The 13,731-nt window shown below is 38.4% G+C and overlaps 1 protein-coding gene across 4 annotated transcripts; it reads left to right on the forward strand.

Moving 5' to 3' along the window:
* The first annotated feature begins 6 nt into the window (after positions 1-6).
* Positions 7-12,041, forward strand: ABHD13 (abhydrolase domain containing 13). 4 transcript variants are annotated; one of them, XM_065058370.1, is made up of 3 exons: positions 81-279; positions 1,978-2,013; positions 6,887-12,041. In XM_065058370.1, the coding sequence occupies exon 3, from the start codon at positions 6,922-6,924 to the stop codon at positions 7,933-7,935; it is 1,014 nt and encodes a 337-aa protein (XP_064914442.1). In that variant the 5' UTR covers positions 81-279; positions 1,978-2,013; positions 6,887-6,921; the 3' UTR covers positions 7,936-12,041. The 4 variants fall into 4 exon arrangements, with proteins under 4 accessions (XP_064914451.1, XP_064914432.1, XP_064914442.1 ...); XM_065058379.1 differs by lacking the exon at positions 1,978-2,013 and having other exon boundaries at positions 7-175; XM_065058360.1 differs by lacking the exon at positions 1,978-2,013 and having other exon boundaries at positions 41-279.
* The last annotated feature ends 1,690 nt before the right edge of the window (positions 12,042-13,731 follow it).

A 13,731-nucleotide genomic window follows, 5' to 3' on the forward strand; every position in this document is an offset into this window, starting at 1 on the left:
CGGCCGCATGGGGAGGCCCCGGCTATCGCGGCGGCGAAACCGTCCGCGCCTGCGCAGTTGCCGCGGCGGCGGAGAAGCGCTGGCGGAACCCGGGGCGGCTGTGCCCGGGGCGGGGTAAAAGAAATAAAAAAAAGCGCGGACGGACCCTGATCCGGAAGCGGAAGCCGTGGCGGGCGTGAGTTCCTGCCTGGAACGGAGCGGTGGTTGAAGTTGCGCGGCGGGGTCCGCGCTGGCCCGAGGCAGCGCCGGCGGCCGCGGCTGCGCGGGAGGATGCGGCGGGTGGGTGTCGCCTCTGCTCGGGCCGGCTGCGCCCCGCGGCGGGGGAAGCTGAGGCGGGTGGCGGGCCGGTCCCGTCCCCGCAAGGCCGCGGCGGAGCGCGTGGGAGACGGGTGCTGCCTGCGGGGGGACAGCGGAGCGGGCAGGCCGGGCTGGAGGCGGCGTGGGGTGGCCGTAAGGTTTGACTTTGATTCGGTTTTGGGGTCTCGCCGTGGCTTGAACGCGGCTCTTCGCTGGGCGGGAGCGGCTGTCAGGCGGGTGCTGTCCCGTGGGCGTGCGTGGCTCCGGCGGCTGCCGTGCGGGACGTGTCTCCCGAGGGACTGCTGCCTTGACAGTGCCGGCAAAAGTTCCTTCGGGTGCCTTGCTGCGAGGTCCCGGGGGAGCTTTTGCATCTTCGCAGCAAGATCTTTCTCTAGTGTTTCGTTTGTTTCTGTTGCCATATGGAACAGTTCTTACAAATGAGGATGCCCGGTGAACGTGGGGCAGATGATAAACTTTAATGTTGCTTAATGTGCCAAATGAATATATTGAAAATGCTGAGCAGGACGTTTCTTTTAGGTAAAAAAGGAAGGCTTGTAATATGATTTGGGAGCTCATGGTCGCTAGAAAGCTAAGGCTCTGATATGATAACTGTCCTTGGTTTGCTGTTGTTTTCTTTTGTTTGTTTTGTTTTTACACAGTACTACTGTCATTCCGTACATGCTTGTGGGGTTCATTAAAGGATGTCAGCTGGGAGGGGAACGATAAGAGTTAAGGGGAAAACACTTTCACTTTCAATTACGAATACATACCACTTGATGCAGAGCTGTGGAAGTTTGTTGTTTGAAATAAATAGGAGAGGTGCCTTGGTGACTTTAAAAGCCAGAGCTCTTAAATGTCTGACATTCAGTACTCTGGTTTTTCTTGGCCAGAAGTAGCTATTTTACTGTTTTAACTTTTGTTGTTGTTTTTAAAAACACAAGAGTATTTATGTAAATTTTTAGCACTAAGAAAGTGTATTTATATTTTTCTTACTGAACTTGTAGGTTTTCTTCCAGATTAGTTCCCTCTCTGAAACTAATTTTAGACAGTGGAAAACTTAGTGTTTTTACTTACATTTATTCTTATTTCTTCAGAAAACTGCTGTAACACTTACCTATGTCTGGAGGAGTATAGCGGAAGGAAGTGCAGCAAAGATAAACTGATGTCCTCAGATATCTCCCTGTTTTTCTTAAAGAGTTACCTCATTTTGTTTATTTGTTCAATTTGAAACCGTGAAATCTGAAGGGCTGCCATGAGTCTTAAAACTAACTTTGCTTGTTAAAGCTTTTTAATGAGAAAGAAGCCATTAAACACCTGAGTGCTCTTCTTAATACTAACTTTAAGGCTGCTCATACACTAAAAGTTAGCTTTAGTGAGGCAATGTAAATCTATTACAACTTTGTAATTATGCACTATGTATGTTTTATACTGAGTGTTGTACATATAAAACACAAGACATTTTGAGGTGATTTTTGAACTTCAGGATGTTTTCAAGTTTATCAGATGTTTCAAAGAGCTAAGCTTGATAGGAGGAGTAGGAACATGATATGCACGGTTTCGTTAGTAAAGCAGATTTAACTTCTAGGGCTATTGGCTTCAAATAACTCTAGACAAACAGTAATTATGTGTGTAATTCAGAAGCAGTTTTACTCAAAGTTCATAAATGGAACTGTATTTCAGGCAGAGATGAACCCTGGGAACTCATCAGATCCAAAGGTAAACGTTTTGTAATGTGGTTATTGTGTAAAAATAGCACCTTTTAATATTAAGAACGTAGACAAAGACAAATAATTCAACAGCATTTGTGGCAAATACAAGAGTAATTTCAGTTACCATTCAAAATGTGTGAAAAAATTTTGCCAAGTACATTAAGTCTGCACTTAAGCTTTTATGATCTAGAGTTGATAATGGCATTAACCATTTAAGAATAGCACTAAGGCAGAGCAGAATATTATTCAAACATCTTGAACATTAAAGACTTTACTTTTTTTCTTCAGAATTTTATTATGAGTGGTTTTTATTTTTCACTAGCTACTTAATTATGGGATTTGTAGCTCATCTGATAGAACACAGAGGTCTGCAATAATTCCTGGACTGTGGATTCAGCAGTGGAGATGTATAGATACAGATCTATGTGTTTCTATCCATTCTCTGTGGCATAAAATTGAAGCTCATAGCTTCCAAATTCCATTTCTGTTTTGAGAGACAATCCAGTTCTGTGACTTTGTTAGCTGAACTGGTCTTTATTGGCCTATAAGCCAAAAGCACAGTTGAATTGGGCTGCATTGCTGTTCTTTTGTGTTAATGGTTTCCATGATAGAACTTTGTATTTAAATATTGTCTTCTACTTGTCTCTTTAACTATGCAATCATAAAAAGCAAAATAACAAAAATAAAAACAAACAACAAACAACAGAGCAAAAAACATACACCCCCCCCCCCAAAAAAAAAAAACAAACACACCACCTGAATTCACAAAGGCTAGCCTTTCTAATGCAGCATTATCAGAGGGACAGAAGGTAGCGTGAAGCACATAAGTGCTAGAGGAAAGAGCTCTGATCATATATGTGACTGAAAAAAACATCATCTTTGAGGAGAGAGCAGCGGAGCTGAGTTTATATAGTCTGAAGAAACTGAGGGTGGGTTACATATTTGGAGGTTAATAAACATTAAACTGGAAGTAGCGAATTTAAGTTAGTCTTTCTTCCTTTTAAGTATTAGGATATACTTTCTGGCAATGAGAGTAGCTAAGAACAAGAGCAGCTTGTGTAGGAATTTTCATTAATATGAGAGTTACCTAGGGAAACGTCTACCAGATAGAGTTGGGTGGGTCTGCTCTTGATGACTGTATACTTGTCATAGCCATTGACTTCATGACAGGTTTAAAGAACAAAAAATCTCCCTTATGCTTGTTTTCATAGTCTATAACTTAGTTTAAATAATGATTGGTTATAAAATACTGTTGCTGTGTATGCTGTAAAATGGGATGTGACTTCCTGTTACAGGAAAGCCTTGTTGTTGGCAGAAGTTATGACAATTACTTTAAATATAGTGCTGGAATATAATGTTCCTTCAAAAACAATAGTGTTTTTTTAGTGAAGTAAGAATTATTTCTAAGTGGTTAATGTTTTATCTAGGAGATCTGAAAAGGAAATCTGTAGAGAAACTTTATTTCTCTGGCTGTAATAGAAGACTTTCCTCTGGCCAACTTGCTCACTTTGGTTGCAGCATCTCCATCTGTAATACAAGGGTGATGTTTCATGCCACTTTTGTGTAGAGCTGTGATACTTCTAACAGTAGAAGGCAGTATAACAGAGGTAATCCTGCTAAACAGTCATCTGTTAAAAAATCTTAACTAGGCATATTTGCAGGTGACAGAAATTGATTAAAATGTTGTGTTTTAGAAGACATAAAAGGGTGCACACTTCTTTCTTTAACTGGGCTGTCAGGCAATTATGGAGCAAGTCAGTAAGTGGTTCTTGTAGTCTAATACTGAAGTAGGGTTGTTTAGGTGAGGGGCTTGTCTAGGTGGTGGGTCCATGCTGTTTCTCAGTTGAACAACTCAAAGTCTAAATACATCTTTCTCCATTTGCTTCCCTGTTCCCCCCTTTTTCTTGATTGACCTGGCATCCTATTAGTCACAAAAGTTAGAGATGCAGGAGAATCAAAACATGTGCTCTTCATAATTCAACATAAAGTGTTTGCATCGTAAGATGTTATATTGTAAACTGTTTGAAAGGTTTATAGCTTCCTATCCAGCACAACAGTAGAGGGGAGTAAAGACCTAGAAGAGATGTAATTGTTTGTTTGTTTGTGTGTGTATGTAATCTTGCAGTATGCTGAGCAGTCTCAAATCTCATGCACTTCAAGCAGTGTTAACAAACACTTTATCTCTCACTGAAAATTAGTATATCAGCTTACTCTTTTTATTTATGTCCTTTACCTGGAAATTTGGTTCTGCTTGTGTCATCTTCTACTGTTCAGATCAAACAAGGTAATGCTTGGAAGGCCTGCTGGTTCGGACTCCATAGAAAGCATAGTTTGTAGCTTTAATGAGAATGAGCTTATATTGACTTGGTTTAGAGTCTCTTCTAGGCCTGTGCACTTGTTTGGGAAACCATCATTTTCCTTTCTAGTGATCTCTCAGTTGGTATTGAAAGGAGGTAGGGAAGAACCTGGGGGAAACTTATATTTTAGTTCTCTAGCTAACAAACCATGCAGTAAGATGTGAAATAGACGTGGTCTGATTCAAGCCTGGAAATGGACAGAGCTAGAATTTTCACGCAGCTGGGAAGAAAAGTATGATAGTCATGTGGTTGTTCATTAGTGCAGAGTAGTCAGCTTTACTTAAACATGTAGGTGAGTATGAAACATTTGTGGCTGTATAGTTTGCTCTTTCTGATAACTAGCAGATGCTGAGTTTTATTTGTAGGATGCATTAGTTTTGTAATTCCAGTAACAGGTTTTATATATACCTTTCTCTATGTATATATATATGTGTAAAGTAATCACACAGCAACAGTGTCTCACTAGTATAGCATTTTGATCATACTGTCCTACTGAAATGAAAATAGAAGCAGTGAATGAAACTAACATGGCTTAGAAAATCAGCTGTATCTGTCTTTGAATAGCAATCCTTAGTGTATATGGGATAGTTATCTGCAAACTTAATCACCTTAAGTAAGATTTGTATTACTTCATTGGTTTTTAGTAGTTGTTTTTAATGACGGGTCTCTTACTCTTTTGTGAATGTCTTATTGAGAAAGTGTCTTTGGAGTCTCTCTTGTTTCATAAGAAAGTCAGCAAAAGTTTGAACAGCATAGATAAGGAAAGTGCTTTTACTGTGTCATTGTCAGGGTTGTTATAGTCTTAAAATGTAATGCAGGATATGTTTGTCAACTTAATTAGGAAGTTCTCTTACAAATTAAGGTATCTACTTTGTGTCTCCTAATTACTGCAACTTATTTACTAGAGAAATGGATCACAATAATTAGTTTTTCATATAGACAATATTTGGGCATGCTTGGATGTGGATATTGAACATGAGCTCATAAATAATACAAGAGAACCAAGCTGGGATAAGTGCTTTCTAAACTACTTTATAGTTTGCTAGTTTTACATGTTTGGAGTAGATACACTATATAAAATCTTAATTTCATGTTGCCTTTTGTTAATATGTGAATCGTAAGATGTAACAGATTTATTTTTATTTCTGATTTATATCTAGTTGTTGCATGAAATGATTACAGGTGGCAGTTTTTCCTGGTCCTATTGGGGGCTTATCGGACTGTGGCTGCAGAGGTCACCTTTTATCACTTGAACCTACTAAGGTGACTGGTGCAGTTGCAGCCCTTTCCAGCAGTACTAGGACATACAGTTTATTTCAGTGTGGGTCCTGTGACTTAACTGAATGTTTGGATGCATCTCTGTGTGTCCAACTCCTTTGGAGTTAATTCAGCTTCTTACTGCACTGCAGCATAACTTTGTGTCTAAACTGTAATTATTATCTGCTACATAATTTACAGTGTTTGTAAACAAGTGCGCTCCTGTTGTCCCTCCCAGGCAGGTTAATCAACTCTGGCAACTGGCTGGTTACTGTAGTTCTGATGTAGGTGTTGCAGGTTTTGCCTACTTCCTTATTACACTAGAATCCAGTAGTGAATAATGTGAGAGATTCTGTTTATGCTGGGAGACATAACTATGTCTTAGGTTTGGAAAGAAGATTTAATCTATTATCATTACCATCACTCTCCTCATTTTATGCTCTGTATGTTTTTGTCATGAGTCTGTTTTCATGTCTGTACTTTCCAGCAGTTGTGGTTTTCATTGATCAGAGAATAATGTAGTTAGCTGACCATTTTCAGTGGTCTTGTATGATGATATGATCTTTCATTCAGCCGTAGACTGAATACAGATTACTGCTCTGGTAGTGGAGATCTATCATTATAAATCAGAACCAATGCAAATATAGCAAAACAGCTGTCATAAATGTAACGACAATGCAGAATCTTACTATAGAGGAGTCTTTTCTGACCTTGTTGCTCTGTAACCACAGTTGATCAAGACTCTGAAAGACAGCTACTAAACAATAGCAGGCCCTGTGTGCATTTTGAGCAGCCGCTGGTTGCAGAGCAAAGTTCATAGGCTTGTTGAGCGCTCCTCTTGGACTTGGAACTTGAAATAAGGACTATTTTTGTTTGTGTTCACTGGATTCTAGAATTACTTACATGAGAACCTTTGACAAACTGGTGATATGGTCTGTATGGTCGTTCTCTTGGTCGGTAGGAAAGGCTGAGGGAAAAATATAAGTTATTATGGTCACAGTCAAACAAATTTCTGCTGCTGCCGATGGACCTTGCCAGCTGAAATAATGATATTTTGAAGAGTTCAAAAGCCTTTTGTTTATGATTGTTTTTCTGCTTGCTTTATGGAGTTGGTTTCCAAAAATTCAAACAGAGTTTGCCACCAAGTTTGATATTTATTCTTTGATATATTGACTTGCCATTAATCTTCTGCACATATGAATGCTTGAATCACTTCCTTTTTCTTTCCCCTATATTGATATATTTATGTTTGGGATTTTTTTACAGGGTTTACTTGGAGTAAAAGACCACTGACTTCTACAATGGAAAAGTCATGGATGCTTTGGACCTTTGTTAAAAGATGGCTACTCGCTTTGGCTTCCTGGTCTTGGAGTCTCTGCCGTATTTGTCTTTTACCCTTGATAGTAACTTTTCACTTGTACGGAGGCATTATACTACTTATATTAATATGTGTATCGATAGCAGGTATATTATATAAATTCCAGGACGTACTGCTTTACTTTCCTGAACAGCCCTCTTCATCACGCCTTTATGTTCCTATGCCTACTGGTATACCACATGAAAACATCTTCATCAAAACCAAAGATGGAGTTCTTCTCAATCTTATTCTGCTGAGATACACAGGGGACAATGCAGCATATTCTCCGACCATCATTTACTTTCATGGGAATGCAGGCAACATTGGCCACAGGTTGCCAAATGCTTTGTTAATGCTGGTAAACCTGAAAGTCAACTTAATTCTTGTCGATTATAGAGGGTATGGGAAAAGTGAAGGAGAAGCAAGTGAAGAAGGTTTGTACTTAGATTCTGAGGCTGTGTTAGACTATGTGATGACTCGATCTGACCTTGATAAAACAAAAATTATTCTTTTTGGCCGTTCCTTGGGGGGAGCAGTAGCTATTCATTTAGCTTCTGAAAATTCCCATAGGATTTCTGCCATCGTGGTGGAGAACACCTTTCTTAGCATCCCATACATGGCCAGCACTTTGTTTTCCTTCTTTCCAATGAGATATCTTCCTTTATGGTGCTACAAAAATAAATTTCTGTCCTACAGAAAAATCTCTCAGTGCAGAATGCCTTCTCTCTTCATCTCGGGGTTGTCTGACCAGTTAATTCCACCAGTTATGATGAAGCAACTTTATGAATTATCCCCAGCTCGGACTAAGAGATTGGCGATATTTCCTGATGGAACTCATAATGACACTTGGCAGTGCCAGGGTTATTTCACTGCACTTGAACAGTTCATCAAAGAAGTAATAAAGAGTCACTCCCCTGAAGAAATGGCGAAAACCTCCTCTAATGTAACAATAATATAAATTGATATTCTTCTATGGGGTGGAGGGTGTACCTGCACTGTACCTTGATTTGTGAAAAGTGGTAAAAGAATGTCCATTTTTTAACCGTATGTCATGTCTGTACTTGACTAAAGAGTGAAATTAAACTTGGAAAGGTCTGATGCTTTATTAAGATGTTCAGATAACTTTTACACTTGCAGCATTGTAAATGAACCATTTTATGTCTTTCTTATACTTTTTTTGGTATCTCTGTCCATATATTCCATTTGTTTGATATGTACAACTGATGCTATTAAAGGAACTTGCTACAAGTAGTACAGAATGTATTAGTTTAAAACAATGGGAGCATCTTCAGTATTCACTGCTGAATGAGTGAACTTTTTGGACAGTCATGCTTAGCACAATGATTTCTTGCTTCTCTTGGAATTCTTTTATTTGAAGTGTGCCATGCATGAGATTAGTGCTTTATTCCTTGAAATTTTATATTATGCAAGATGGGAAGTCTTTAATGTGCTAAATAATATAAAATAACACTAATGGTTGAATATACATGCAGGCATGCCATCCTGGGTTATTACTGGTTTTTTATGATTCTGCATACATATAGATTTCAAACTGCAACTGATGTGGAAAAGACACCTTCCCTGTTTTCATTTTACTGTTTGTATCATAATAGTGCCCAGAAAGTTGTATGTGCCTAAACATCATGGCTTCAGGATTCTGCCCAGGCGATTTCTTCATTAAAAAATAGAAGTAACCTTCAGAAGGGAGCGGTGTCATTTAAGCTCCTTTCTGCACCAAGCTCTCCTCACTAACATACAAACTATTTGTTGATGTTGATCTGCTTGTGCATTCGAGGTGGGATTTCCCAAGGCAGAGTGGGTGGGTGTGATAGAAAAGAATGTCAATACAAGATGAAACTACGTATTTGTCCTCAAATTTCTTTTTTTTTTTTTTTTTTTTTTTTTAGGTTGGTGTAGTTAAATGTCTGTGCCCTTTATTTATACCATCAAAAATCCAAATAATTTCCACTGGTCACATGATAATAGAGATCAATGTATACAGTTGTTACAGTAAGGATAATACAAATGAGCAGTGCATTAAATTCAGTAGACCTGAGCTTACTTAGTCATACCTATTTGCTTGCAAAAAGTATTTTACAGTTCTGTTGTACCTTGAGGAAGTAGCCTAAGCATCAGCAGTTTTCTCTAGCTTTGCTGGGATTTTTGAAGCTAGTGTCACCATTTCAGAGCTGCCAGTACTTAAACTGAGAGAGTTTGATACTGACTGAATTTTAGCATTCTTTTTTGTTTGTTGTTAGGGGTCCCTGTCCTAGATAGTAGTATCGAAGTTGAATGCTGTTAGCATAGTCCATATTAGAATGTGGGGCTGTTTGAATCTCTTCTGCAGGTTTAATTTCTCATTTGCTGCAGATAATAGTTTGCCTCTTCAAAATATTTTTTTATGGAAAGAACAAACTGTGGAAGATTTCCCACACAATCCATACAATTGTCCTTTGGATTGAATTTTTGAAATAAACTTTTCTGCCACATTGTCCTGATTCAGAAAAGCATCTCAGCACACGCAATCTGTTTCCTGGTGGGCAGTGGTATTTTAAGCTTGTGTTTAAATTCTCTGGTTGAATAAAACTGCTTTCTTGAACTGGTGCCTTAATGGTTATGCCTCCTAAAGTTTATTACATAGAATTACAAGTCTTATGTACACATCGGTAATAGTTGTCAGCAATTTACAGATAGGGTGATACATCTTTACTTTTTTTTTTTAAATAAGCATGCCTACCAGAAGTTGCTTTCTCTGGTAACTATCTTTTGTCACACCATTATTAAGGTTTTCTTAGAGGTGATTGGAAAAGCTATAACCTTTTTTGGATCTGTAGTCCTAAAATCATTATAGATGTAGCGTAGTTTCAAATCTGAATTAAGCCAAAACTATCTCATCAGTGGTGGTATTTTTTGGGGGACAGGCAGGTAGGGAACGTATATTGGTAAAGTTAGGCTGAGGTGCAGTGTTTATATAACAGAAGGGTGTTAATAGGCATAAATTCCCTTTCCCTGATGTGTTCTAAAATAACAATGTGAGCTGCTTGCATAGATTGTTTCACCTGGTTCACATTATTTTAGAATTGAGGGAGAGAAGGAAAATAAGAGGGCAAATACTGTTTTTTCTAAATATATGTTGATAAGACCAAAAAAATAGGTTGATTGCTGGAGACAGAATGAAGAGAAACTAAATGTTTTAGAAGTTGTCATAACTTGCCATTAAATACTTTCTTGTTTTTTTAAAATAAGATGTTGATTTCTAAAGTAACAGAATTCCCTTCGCTATGTGACACCTCCATACAAAAGAAGTATTTTTGTTTGGGCACACAGTTGCTAAGTCAGAGCCAAATGTGTGGCATTAGTTTATGGCAATCTGGAGCTGTTTAAAGCGGACTGTATCTAAACATTGCTTTTAATTGTCAAGCCAGATCTTTTCACTATATTGGTTGCATGACATAAAGATTAAACTTTGTCTGATTTTCTGAGTATTTGGTATGAGAAGATACAATTGTAATATATGCATTCTTTCCACTTCATGTGTTTTCTTCCACAAATGCACATTTTTGCTTCTCCTGTAATGGGTTGGCCGCGTACACTTGTGAATGAATGTCCATATTGCTCTCTTTCATTGCATTGGCTATGAAATACACAGAAAGAAAATAAGACGGAAATTATTTTTTATGCAAATATTCCACTGCTGTACACATAATCTTTTAAGGGAAAGAGAAGAGGAAAGAAGCTTGTTCTGACAAGTCAGGAATTCTTTTATGGTTTGTGTGATGGAAGCTCGGTTGTCTGCTGCTAAAAAGTGAACTGCAAGCAACACAATAGTAATAACTTCAAATTGCCAAAAGGTATATTGTGATACTGTTGCATTTATTCCACATAATACCATTTTATGTTTTCCCTTAACAGTTCTTCATTTGCTTATGTGATAGATGTTTCCTAAGTATTTGTCCTGCATATATAAATCTCTAGTTTGGGAAGAGGAAGTTGAGTTACTTTCATGGGTTTGTAAGAAAGCCTCATAGTTTAAATATGCTTGTTAAAGGAATTTTCTCTTTTACAAGAGGAACTTTGAACAACAAAAAAAAAGGGCATGGAGAGGGTCAGGAGATGAACTGGAACAGTTTTAGCACCAGAGTCCTTGTAAGGAAGTGTCCAGTGTAAGACCTTGTGTGTGCACATGTGTGTGTGGTTTTAATTAGTGGAAATACTTGAGGCTTCCTGCTAATGCAAGTTTACATTCCCAATATTTGTTTTTGAACTGTGAAATGTGGAGAGAGAAGATAAGCTTTCCTCTGAAAAAAACTTTTAAGTGGTGTAGCTGCCCTCATGTCCATTTCTCAGGTAAAATTAGAGATAGAGCACAAATAGATTTGGTAAGCTACGGACAATCTCTCGGTTGAAGGGCAGGTGGATTAACTATTAATACAAAATATGCATCTCAGCATCTCTGAGCTGATCATTTGCATCACGTGGGGTGTTCACAGTGAAGACTGCAAGGCCGAATTGAGAGTTCAAGGTATGGTCTCTTCTATTAGTAGAAAGATGCAGACATACCTCCATTCATATTTCATAATTCAATACTTGAGAAGTACATTTTTATTTTTGTTAATGACAAGTGATTTTGCTAGGGGCACTTCTGCCAAATATAAAATTGGTGCCTCTTGCATGTAGTGGGATCAGCCTGATGTATCCCGTTACGAATAATTTACAGTGCCATCCTGCTTGTATAATGTAGAGTTGAACCCTGCAGAAGTGTAAATACAAATAGCATATTGAAATTCTAAATAACACTTGTGTTTTGAATTCAGAAACAGTCATTGAATATATGATGCAAGCTTATAATTTGTTTTTTCTTTTATTTATAGTTAAAGCAAAAATGTCTTATAAAGTATTCTTAAGTTTTGTAGACAAAGCGTAAACGTTACTGTATATGTGCTAATTGTGGCAAAGTTTTACATTCTCATTCTAGTCTGGTTTTTAAAATAAAATTATTTTACGAAAAACACTTTTCTATTTTTATGTACTGACATATGCAATAAATTGATACATTAAAAGTGCTGTTAATGTCTTGTTCTAGTTTGTGGCCTGTCTTCAGAATGTACAGGGGTATTTTTGTATGCATGGTAACTCATCAACCTCAAGATACCATTTTCAGTTACTTACTAAAACCAGAGCACATGCAATAGACATCTGCATCATTAGATGCAGTGTTTGTGGAAAGCTATTACAGCAGGAAAAAACTATATTACAAGTATCTCTTTCTAAGCTCTGTCACGTATCCTCACTTTCAGGAAGTGTTAATAAGTAAAATGATAATGTGGTAGCTTTCCATCACTTTTAACACATTCTGCATTTCAAAGTTCCTCTGTTTTCTGGGGGACTGAGGGGTGATCTACATATTATGTCACTTGGGAAATATTTTTTAAGCGTGTCTGACTAGTTTTGACACCTTTTGCTGGTAATATTTTAAATGTTAATTTTAAATGCTATAATGCCACTGTTGTAGGTTTATACTCCATGTAGCTGCAGAAGGATACTCGAGCTGAAGCAATTTCTACTTTCTTACAGAGAAATGCATAGCTGAGCTTATATCACCTCTGCTCCCATCCTGCATGGTTAATGTGAAATACGTAGAAAATAAAGATTTACTGCTGTCTTTTCTAAAGCTGCAAAATGTGTGTCCTCTCTTGGATTACTGCAAGGCTTATAGTTCAGTTTTAATCCAATAACTAGGAAACAGGTAGGGAAGTGGTATATTTTTGACACTTTATTCAAGATAACTATTAATTTTTAATTGAAAAAAGTATTTTTAATTCTTGAAAAGGAAGCAATTAAAGGAGCAACTCAGATTCGGGTACTTCATGTGAATACTGCCCTTGAATGAAAAGCACTTTGCTGTTTTGGGAAGCACATCACTAAACTTTACTTGCACAGCATTACTCTGAAAAATGCAAATCCTGCATTTTCTTTTTCTTATTTGAACATCGATAAGCAGCTGGGCTACAATGTGCAACATAACCTGTGTCCTGAAGTGTCTCATGACGTTATAATAATTTCCTTAGTAGATATGCTGGAAAGCAGCTTTGCAGAGAAGAACTTGGGAGTTCTAATCAACAACACGTTGACCATGAGTCAACAATATGCCCTTGTGGCCAAGAAAGCCAGTGATATCCTGGGATGCATTAAGAAGAGTGTGATCAGCAGGTGGAGGGAGGTTCTCCTCCCCCTCTACTGTGCCCTGGTGAGGCTGCATCTGGAGAACTGCATCCAGTTCTGTGCTCCCCAGTTTAAGAAAAACAAGGATTTACTGGAGGAAATCTAGTGGAGAGCTACAAAGATGATCAGGGGTCTGGAGCATCTTTCTTATGAGGAAAGGCTGAGAGAGCTGGGTCTGTTCAGCCAGGAGAACAGAAGGCTGAGAGGTGATCTCATCAATGTTTATATACATCTCAAGGGTGGGTGTCAAGAGAATGGGACCAGACTCCTTGCAGTGGTGCCGAACAATACGATGAGGGGCCACGGGCACAGACTGAAGCACAGGAGGTTCCATCTAAGCATAAGGAAGAAACTTCTTTGAGGGTGCCAGAGCGCTGGAACGGGCTGCCCAGAGAGCTTGTGGAGTCTCCTTCTCTGGAGACATTCCTGTGTGATCTGCTCTAGGTGAACTTGCTTTAGCAGGTGGATTGGACTAGATGATCTCCAGCGGTCCTTTCCAGCCCCAACCATTCTGTGATTCTATATAGGCCTT

This window comes from Columba livia, chromosome 1 (genome assembly GCF_036013475.1).
Source record: "Columba livia isolate bColLiv1 breed racing homer chromosome 1, bColLiv1.pat.W.v2, whole genome shotgun sequence".
Taxonomy (NCBI): domain Eukaryota; kingdom Metazoa; phylum Chordata; class Aves; order Columbiformes; family Columbidae; genus Columba; species Columba livia.